Source organism: Pongo pygmaeus, chromosome 12, assembly GCF_028885625.2.
Source record: "Pongo pygmaeus isolate AG05252 chromosome 12, NHGRI_mPonPyg2-v2.0_pri, whole genome shotgun sequence".
Taxonomy (NCBI): domain Eukaryota; kingdom Metazoa; phylum Chordata; class Mammalia; order Primates; family Hominidae; genus Pongo; species Pongo pygmaeus.
The window spans coordinates 67,119,820-67,129,736 of NC_072385.2; the positions used below are offsets into that span (position 1 = coordinate 67,119,820).

The 9,917-nt window shown below is 48.0% G+C and overlaps 1 protein-coding gene across 7 annotated transcripts in view; it reads right to left on the reverse strand.

The window, feature by feature from the left end:
* MEIS1 (Meis homeobox 1) overlaps window positions 1–5,682 on the reverse strand; it is a 137,705-nt gene extending 132,023 nt beyond the window's left edge. For 3 of the 7 annotated variants that reach the window (XM_054475607.2, XM_063648652.1, XM_054475609.2), the window contains exons 1-4: window positions 2,807–2,935; window positions 1,098–1,171; window positions 784–925; window positions 130–180 (exon numbers count right to left, since the gene is read on the reverse strand). In XM_054475607.2, coding sequence (XP_054331582.1) covers window positions 130–180; window positions 784–925; window positions 1,098–1,141 — 237 coding nt within the window. In that variant the 5' untranslated portion in view covers window positions 1,142–1,171; window positions 2,807–2,935. Of the gene's footprint in view, window positions 1–129; window positions 181–783; window positions 926–1,097; window positions 1,172–2,806; window positions 3,034–4,906 lie in introns of those variants that run through there. The other 4 variants (XM_063648651.1, XM_063648653.1, XM_054475606.2 and 1 more) reach the window with 2 other exon arrangements.
* Window positions 5,683–9,917: the final 4,235 nt, after the last annotated feature.

Sequence of the window (9,917 nt, forward strand, 5' to 3'; positions counted from 1 at the left end):
CGTTTGCAGTCAACCTGCAGGCACGGGAAGACCGGTCTAGAAATCTCAGGGCTCTCAAAGCAAAGCTGAGGGCGTTGGAGGTGGGAGGTGGGGGCTCGGGTGGGGAGGGGAATAGGGGTCCGCTCTTACCAAGTTATCCAGTTCTGGATTAGAAGAAAATAGAGGTTTTTCTGCGCGAATCTAAATACAAGGGAGAAGGAGAGGGGAGAGGGAGGGGAGAGAAAAAAGAAAGAAAAATTTGAAATCTGGTCGCCTTCCTAGTTTCTTGCCTCATTACCCTGTCGGGGGCAGGATGTAACCCTCCGGGAGGGACCCGGTGACACCGAGTTCGTCCCGCGCAGAAACATTTCAGTGTGAATCAAATAAGCTGAAAACAAGCCCAGAGCTCAATCTTACTTCTACTAGCAACTACGGTTCTCGGGGAGGCTGCTGAGCCCGCCGAGTCCACAGCAGCTACAACCGTGGTGTTCTTGATTTTATTCTGCAGAGTGAGCTCTCCACGTTTGCTTTCTGGAGGGTGAGTGGGGATGCAGATGGGTGATTTTAAGTTATCTGCAAACAGACACTCAGACAGAAAGAAAATCTGAGGTTGGAGGTAACATGCATGGCTTAAGGCCGACTACGTGCTGGCTACTTTTGAAAGTGTACCGTGTGTGTGTGTGTGTGTGTGTGTGTGTGTGTGTGTTCCCGCGCGCGCGCGCGCGCGCGTGTGTGTGTGTGTGTGTTGGGGAAGGGGGGGCTCTCTTTTTGTTTCTTTTACTTTTTAACATCTATTTTGCTGACCTGTTTGGCGAACACAGCTATATCTTCATTGAATGACTCTGACGAGCAGACGTCCCCGCCCGCCACCCCCGGCTCGCGGGGGGTACAAGTAGCTAATTCACATTTCTCAAAAATCAGTGCTAAGAGAGGGAAGAGGGGGTGTCTGCAAGAAAATACAACAGTCACAAACAACATAATGGTTAGTCCCCAGTCAATGGAAAAAGGTGCCCAAGAAAAACAGCTGGAGGAGCAAGAGGAACAGACCCCCTCTCCGATTGTGTCATCTACTTTTTTTCCTTTTCCTCCCCCTCCCCCGGACCCAGGTGACCGCTCACCTCCCCTTCCTCCTGGAGCCCTGAAGTCGGAGGCCCTGAGCCATGGACGGTATCTGAGGATCGGTTTAGCGTATCTGGCCGGAGAAATTGGCAACATTTGCTACGAATAAAACCCAAGCGTTTCCAGCAGCCATTTTGAATTAAGTTTCCCACCCGACAAGCCGTCGTCCCCTCCACTGCACATCCAGGATCCGGTGGAGGAGAAAGGCGCCGGGCGGAGGGTTGGGGAGGGCCGGTTCCTGCGGGTTCCTCTTAGGCGGCCGCGCGAAGCCCAGGCTCGGGGGATCTCGGTGGCAGGCGCTCAGCTAACTTGGGGAAAGGACGTCCATGGCCGTGGGGCCGACTGTCAACGGGCTGCACCTAGGGATCCCAACCCCAAGGCCCTCGGAGAGCCGGGAGGCTCCTCCTCAGCTCCTCGCACACTCCCCTCCCTTCGCAGATGGCCCCCACCGCCCCCCGAAGAAAGTTCCTTCAAATGTTCCTGCGGTAGAGCCTTTCATTTTGTCTCTGCGAAGTGGCAAAGCAGCTAGTATTGCGAGGGGCCTAGATGTCGCTTGTCTCAGCCCATAAAAAAGAAAAAAGAAAAAAAAAAAAGAAGAAGAAGAAAGAAAGAAAAGCTTCTTCTAATGCCCAAGGAGGTATCTCAAGTCTTTTATTAGCTCTCACAGCTCAGCTGGGAATTTAACAGTTTGGGGTCCTTTACAAAGCTTCCCCAAATGTTCTGTCCCAGAGCCTAAACCACTTGTAGTTAACTCTGCGGACAGAACGGTGGGATTTAAACAAGCCCATCGCACAAGGGATCAGAAAATAAAGAAAAAGATTATATATATATATATTTTTTCCAGCGAGGGAGGGTCAGTGTGTCCTGATTTTTAAAAAATAAATAAATAGAAATAAAAGTTTCTGCAAAGTAAAAAGAGGTTCCCGAATTCATCGGCACACAGTAGGCACAAGTGAGTTTCAAAGGATTCTACTAGCCCAGGGTCTAATCGAATGGCGGAGGAGAAAGCAGTGTAAACCGCAGCCAGAAAACAACCTCCGAGGAAGAGCACCCCGAATTTACTTATTTCTAAATCCTGCAGGTTTCACCTTTGAGCACAAAGTGCTAAAACATCTAGAAGTTTCTTAATGTGTGTAACAATTAAGAGCAAGCTCCTCTCCTTGACTTCAGTGGTCAAACTCCCTAAATGCAAAACATGTTTCCCCTTGCTTGACCTGCAACTGTCTTCCTTGGTTTTATTGTGCAGTGGCAGAGCCAGCATAAGGTTGCTGAGTAAACTTAGCAAGTCAGAACAATCAGTAGCTTAAAAGAGATTTTCCCTTAAACTAAAAGTTTCGTTCCAACACAAAGGCGCCTACATTTAGAAACCCCTAACGCTCTCGGGCGAAATCGAGCGAGGGAGGACTCCAGCCCGCTGAAGGAGTCTGAGAGGGGACAAGGGCCCTTTAGCCAGCTTCTTCCGATCTGGGACCCCCTTGCGGGCACTGCCATGGTGGAGCAGGGCACTGGATGTGCACAGAGTGTGTGTGGAGATGTAGGGCTTCAGGGATGGCAGGCCACCTCCCCAAATTATCCATAAAATGTGAATGAAAAGTCACCAAAGATGTACCTCCAATCCAGAGAACCCTGACTTTCCTCTTACCAAGGGCACAGAGAAAGAAGGAAGCATTGAGTCTCAACTACTTAACCTGCTGCCCATTGTACCTACCCATAAATGGCATCTTTATCTCTCTTTAAAGCGTCATTGACAGAGGAGCCCATGCTGGGGGCCATGGCGTTGGTATGAGCTGTGTGCGGGTACTGATGCGAGTGCAGAGGAGGCCCGTGGTTCAGGTGGTGGACCGGCTGCATGGACCTGGCTGCATGCGGGTCCCCATACATCGTGGAGGGGATGCCTACTCCATCCATGCCCCCGTAATGGGGTAGATCGTCGTACTGCATGACAAACAGGAGAGAAAGAAGGTTCAGGAGGCCAGGCGGGCAAATGGGAGAACGGCAAGGCACCGAGCTTATATAAGGTCAGTCCAGCTGGGTCCTTCCACCCGGAATTCGGTGGCCTTGCATCTATAAAGCTGAGTTTTCTTATTTTAAAATTAAAGCTTTAAGTAAAAAATACAGAATTCTCAGCGAGACTCGTCTGGGATAAATGATCTTGCCCTAACTTGTGTCCCTATCAACTAGTTCAGAAATTCAGGCTCCTTTGGCAAGAAGGAAAGAAGAAAGAAAGAGAGAAAGAGAAGCATTCTCCCGAGGGTGGAAGGTGAAACGGGCATGTCTCTGGAGGAAGAAACTCAAAATCACAATAATAAAACGTGCCAGGACACTGCAGCAAACCCGCCTAGTTTCACAGCCCCTTCACATCAGGGGGAATTAAAAAAAAAAAAAAAAAAAAAGTTACGATGGGAACAGCTACGCAAAGCACGTGAATTTAGACAGGCTTCTCATTTTATTTCCCTGCCAGCGTGAGGTTAGGCAGTCCTACAAGACACTGCATTTCTTTTGCTTTCCAAGACAAACTCTGCTAAATTATACAAAACTAACTGACCCCTTATAAGTGAAACTCAAAGAAGGGTAGCTTTTCCTGAACATCAGAGCTGAATTTAGAATTGGGCAATTCCCCACCCCCAAAGTTAAAGAAAATCTATAGTTGAAGCAGCTAATATTCTATTTTCTTATTTACTCTTATGAACTTTCTTTCCAGACTAGAAGTCAAGGAGGCAAATATTACTCACCAGGTTTAAAGCAAATTCAAAAGCAAATGCACAACCTCCCACCTTCCTCTTCCAGAAAAAAAAAAAAACTACTTTCATATTGATTGTCATTATTTTTTGTGTGTGAAATTTAGCTATTTAGGTTTTTCTAATTGGTTCATTCCAGGCAAGTTATTTTCCCAAGATTTGGAGGCGCTGAGAGTGAAATGATTTTCAAAGAAAGGAGGAATTGCCACTTTCATCTCCTTAAAGCCAGAGGTGTGAAAAGAGTTTGGAAGAACGCTGACATTTGCTTGAACCAAAGGAGTAAAGAAAAATGTGTCAGCCTAGTAACTTTCTTTTGCAAACAGGGCTTTGAGGGCCAGGACACAAATTATGCAAGGAAGGCTTTTTGTAGACCCCCTTTCTTTTAAGAAACTACCTCAGTTGGGTTGTCATTGTCTCACTTTACTCTCACTGCATTTCCATTGAAAAAGGAATATGGGGAAATTAGTATTGCATTTTTAAAGTGAGTAACTGTGTGCTTAGTATTCAATTAGTAGAGGGCTTATCTAAGAGAAACTTGCAAAATATTGCCTTGTATACAAGTCTATACAAATTGAAATTACTATAAAAAGATGAATGTTTTCTGACCAAAAAATTGGCTATACTATGACAAAGTTATTTCCTTTAAAAAGCTGAATACTTCTAGTGATATTAAAGATGAGCATAATCAATAACATATCAGAAGTTTCCAGCTGCATATTTTACTTTAAACATAACTTTAAACTTCTGATCTCTGAATGTTCAAATTACAGGTTTAGGTATCTAGCTTTTTTTAAAAAAAAAAACCAGATGATTGTTTGAGCTTGCATTTTTATTTATATAGCTGCTGGTTAGGAATCTATAGATAAATAGATTCCTTTAATTAACAACTCCAAGTAACATACATAAGTCTACAAATGCATTGAATAAATCCCCTCGCTTTAGGCCACGGCTTTAGGAGCCTCATTTTTTAAAAGAGAGAGAGAAAAAAAGGAAACTTTTTAGCAGTGTCTTTCGGCCACGTTTCAATTTAATCTCACATTTGAGTTCCACAATTGTTTTTTAATACGTACCCTTTGCGCCATCGGCCTCTCTGGCTCCCTTCCTACTTCAACTTCTAATATATCCTCTTTAAGGCCAGTGTGAAAAGAAACAAATATTCAAACTCCCCCGGAAAAAAAAAAAAAAAAAAAAAAAAAAAAAAAAAGCACGACGAAAAATCCCTTAACGTCTCCAGCAACGTGAGCTACTGGTCCCAGATCTTCGGTCTACGGGACCTGAAGCAAAGCGCCCGAGTCACTGAGCATAAAAGCGCTCCGTTTCCAAGACAGCAGCGGGGGCAAAAAAAAAAGCAGATCTTCTCTCCCCCAAAAATCAGTTTAAAAAAAAAAAAGAAAGAAAGAAAGAAAAGGAAAAAAAAGAGCGCCCCTCAGACCCAACTACCAAATCTCATGGCTTTCTGCCACTCCAGCTGTCAATCACAGGCGAGGTTGTCAACGTGGTGAATGAATGATCATCCGCTCTGTCTTCTTCTGGTCAGAACACCTCAAATGTTAATATTCAAATGCACAAAGCCCTAGCGCTCGCTTCCCTTGAATCAGTCCTAATTCTTAATCAGTTTCTCTCTTCTCTCTCTCTTTCTTTCTCTCCCTCTCTCTCTCCCTCTTTGCAAGTGCTGCACTGGAGGGAGATTAGAGAAGGAGGGTTAAAAAAAATGTCTGTCTGAGTTTGTCTTAAAGGAGCCACGATCGATGCTGCCCGCTTGCAGTCCCCGTGCGTGTGTAAAGTGTGTGTTGCACAGGCGGAGAGGTGGATTCCGACCAGAATGCTAGAACCCGGAAGTAGTGGTGGCCATAACAGGTCGCGTCTTACACAATGCATTGGGCTGCAGCAAGTAGGCTCCTCTGCAGGGGTGGGTGCGCGAAGCGAGCTCTGGCCGCACTGGAGAGGCAGAGAGGCGCTCCATTAAATCGCACGCCCAGGCACAAACACCACACACCCAGGGCACACGCACACAAACGCAGGCAGTAGCCCGCTGCCGCCGGCTTTATTTTCAGTATTCTTTTCTCTCCCTTCCCCTGCAGACTCTCTCCCCAAAGCCGACTCTCTTGAAATAAATCGTGAATCAACGCCGGGCAGGCAGCAGCGAGAGTTATTTTGCACAGGGCTCCGCGCATAGACTTCATGACTTTCCTCGAAATTATTGGGGTCTGCCAGTGTTTTTCGGGGCAGGGGGTGATGCGCAAAGTACTGAATTCTCAGAACTAAACACTGCAGGGAGAAAAGTCAAACCGGGATCGTGGAGGAGAAGGAGGAGGGAGAAGCCGGGTTGGGAAAGCCTCTGCTAAGGAGTCCTGAGAACGTGGGGTTGAGGTGGCTCGGGCTTTCTGCAGACCCAGCTTAGAGGTTTCTTTGCTGTTAGAGGTGGACGCCTGGCCGGGGGAAAGAAAATGATAGCATTTTGTCACTTCGGGTCTGGACTCCCCCACCTCCTAGCCCCGGCGGCTCCCAGCCCCAGCCCAGGAGTCCTGCGCGAAGTAGAGAGGAAGGGAGGGAACAATGAGCTGAGCGCGGGGAATGTGCCCCCAGCGCCTGTTTACAAACACCAAGCTATTTATGATCCCCGGAAAGCGAAACCCGGCGCGGGCTCGCAGCAGCCCAGACCTCGCGGGCGGAGCCGGGGCCGGGGAGCCGCTGGGAGGGAGGCTCTTTCTCCGACCCGCTCTGGGTGAGGCGGCCGTGCGCCCAGGGCGCGGCGCGGCGCGACGCTGCCGGAGTGCTAGGCTCGGGCTGCAGCCACAGCTGCCTTTGTCTTAGAGGCGCCGAGGGGCTCCAGCCTCGACCTCTCCCGGGCCTGTAAGAACCTCGCGCCCCACTAGCTCTTTCTCCAGCGAAGCCCTGCCCTCACCACCCCAGACATCCTTCCCCGCGCTCCTCTTTCCCGTCCCCAACCCGGCTCGGCGAAACCTCCCAGTGCCAGAGAAAAAGAAATCCGCTTCGGAAGCTGAGATTTCAGACAAAAGCTGCCTGTACCTACAACTCGGAGGCTCCAACCAACCACTGTTTTTTGTTTGGTTTTGTTTTTAACTTTAACACCTATTGCCTGGGCTTTAATTACCCCTCACTCCTTCTCTTTATTCTCCCGCTCTAAGCTTCTCCCTTGTGATTATATTTAGTGGCGTTATTTTCTTATTTATATTTCTGTCCGCTGGGCTCTGATCTGCCGAGATGGCTCAGCCGCAGCAGCTCTACCAGCGGCTGGAAACCTCACATCCACAAGCAGGGCTCGGCTCGCTCGGCTCGGAGAGGATTTTTTCCCCCTCCCTCCAGCTGAAACCTCGCAGAAAACTCCCCCTGCGGTCGACTGGAAAATGAGCTCACCCAAATCTCGGTAGGCAGCCGTGGAGGACTGCTCGGCCAATCAGGAGGCGCCCCCGCCCAGGCCGCCGCGCATTGGCTGCGGGGAAAATCAATTATCAAATAATCGATCAGCAGGGAGTTTCGATCAGCGGGGAATGCAAACTGCCAGTCCCTATTCCCGCCCTGAAGGTGGCCAAAAGGCTGACTCCCTCCAAGCAGCCCGCCCGCGCCTCCATCGCCCCCACGCACGTCCCACTCGCCAGCTGCGGACTGAACCCTCACCCACAAGGGGGTGTAGACAGGGGAAAGAGTTTTGAGAAAGATTGGGGGTATCCCTTCATCCGGAGATTGTTTGGGAAAGGTTAAGAGCTCTAAAATGTATTGAAGCCAACTCTTAAGCGCAAAGTAAAAGATAATTTGCGTCCGTCTGCGAGGTAGGACTGAAGATTCTATAGAGTGGGCTTCCGAGGAGCAGGGGACACAGGGCGAGCATCAGAACATCGGTCTGGAATGAGGTTCCACCGAGCGTCCGTAGTCTCCTTAGGCGACATCTATCGCTTCCTTTAGCACTTCGCAGGAGTCAACGCGGTTTTGGTTGCCCCCAACAGTGGAGCGTTTCCATAAAGCCGAGCAGATGAGCCTTCCCAGCCGCCTGCACTGCACCCTTCCCCGCCCCCAACTCCGTACTAGTACCCTGTGTGCCTGAAGGGCTGATACACGTTCTCCCAAAACCTTCAGAAGTGCTTTGCCTTGAAAGAGCTCTGTGTGTGTGTGTGTGTGTGTGTGTGTGTGTGTGTGTGTGTGTGTGTATGCATGTGTTTAAACCATCTCCAGGATCCCTTATCATTTGCTTCCTCTCTCTTTTTTCTCTCTGTTTCTCCCTCTCTTTTTTCTGACGCTTAAGTTTCAGGATCTTTTAGTTTTTTTCCATCACATACATGTGTAGGTTTTCTGGCACAAACGCCCTGAAACATCACTTGGGAGGTTAAGACAGGCCCGCGAGTAAAAGCTGGGGACGGAGTGGGTGGGCAGCCAGGTGCATTACCAGCGCCTTTATGCCTCTGCCTACGCTTCCCGGCCTCCCCCCATCCCCCCACCTCCCCACCACCCTCCCCACCCCCGGCCTCACCGTCGCTCCCCGGCCCCACAACATGAACTTGGAAGCAGAATTTCAGGCCAAGATGGAACCTCCCCGTCTCAGGAAGGCGATTTCTGTTTAATCCTCGGGAGGCTGCGCTGGCTGGGCCAGGCAGCACACTCCTTTTCCCATTAGGGAGAGGACTAAGCTGGGCCGGCTGTCTGCGACCCCTTCCCGGAACCCCAGCCGACTTCGGGGGATACCTGAGCGCCTTCCGATGGCTGTTCGCGGGGGTGTGATCATCGTGCCCGCAGCAGGCCCGCCAGGCATCTGCGCGACTCGGGGGTAGGAGGGAGACGCGTGGGTGGGAGGTGGGGGTCAAACCAAACACCGACAGGGCACACCTACCTTTATGATCCTTAAATGAACTGCGAGGGAAATTGTGTAACTATAATTTAACTGAGAGAAATTTACTGCGAAATACGCTTAGAGGACTGTGGTCCTTAACAGCCTCAGGGGTTCTTCGGCAAAGAGGTAACGGGGCTTGGATTTACCACGACTCTGCGGCCACGTTTTCAAATTTGGAAAAGGTCGGTATGTATATATATATATATATATATATATATATATATATATATATATTTGACAACAGGATTTATTTTGTATTGTTGCTTTCCGGTAATCTTTTTCTTTTGTTTTCTAGCACAGATGAGAAAAGAAGGTTCAGGTAAGTCACCCTTTGCAAACATAACCAAAATCTTCAAAGCAGGAGGAAGACTAGACGACTGCATGCTTTAACCATGATGTGCCAGATTACCATAAAAATGTACTTTAAATTACCTACACACAAATTTTCCTTAAAGAATGAGATAGTTTGAGTTTGCAGACTTAAAATCAACTCAGTAGTTTTGAAAAGTGCCCCCCCCACACACACACTGTCTTTCCGTTTTAAACTGTGAACCTAATATAACTTCTAGGCCTTTATACAATTAATTCTGAAAAATCAAGGGACTAAACACTTTTACAATGTAATTACAGTAGTACAAATTGTTTGCCCAAACCTCATTCTGGATAAGGATTTTACAATTAGCAAACAGTTATTACAGTTGGGGCTTGCTGAGAGAAATTGCACAGAGGATGTCTAGAGTTGCAATATAGTAGCCATAAAAAAAAAAAAAAACTCCTTTAGCAGGGCAGCAATTAATCATCTATTAAAAGGAAAAAAATGAAGGGACAGGTCTAGGTATCTTAGTAAACTACTGTCAATATTTATGCCCATTTTTTGACAGCCCCTATTCCTAACTTATTTCAGATACTTGCTTTTTTAAGGCAATAGCACTTTTATTTTGCAAAAACTTGGCCTGGTGAAAAATTCTGGCATTTGGCCCTAGCTCTTGCAATTCAGGCCTTCCATTCTCTTCTCATCCTTCTTATCTCAGAGCATCTTTCCAGAGAGAGAGAACAGTGACAAAAGGAGGCAGACTGGGCCCTTGGTCTCTATTGTTTACACCCTCCTGTATGGAGGCATTTCAAGCCCTCAGTGTGCCTCTGAGCTCCTGGTAAAGTCGTCTCGGAGAACTCTCCTGACTTTATGTTCTATAAGGAATTGTACTTCTGGAAAGACCTATATCCTAAATTAGGCTTTT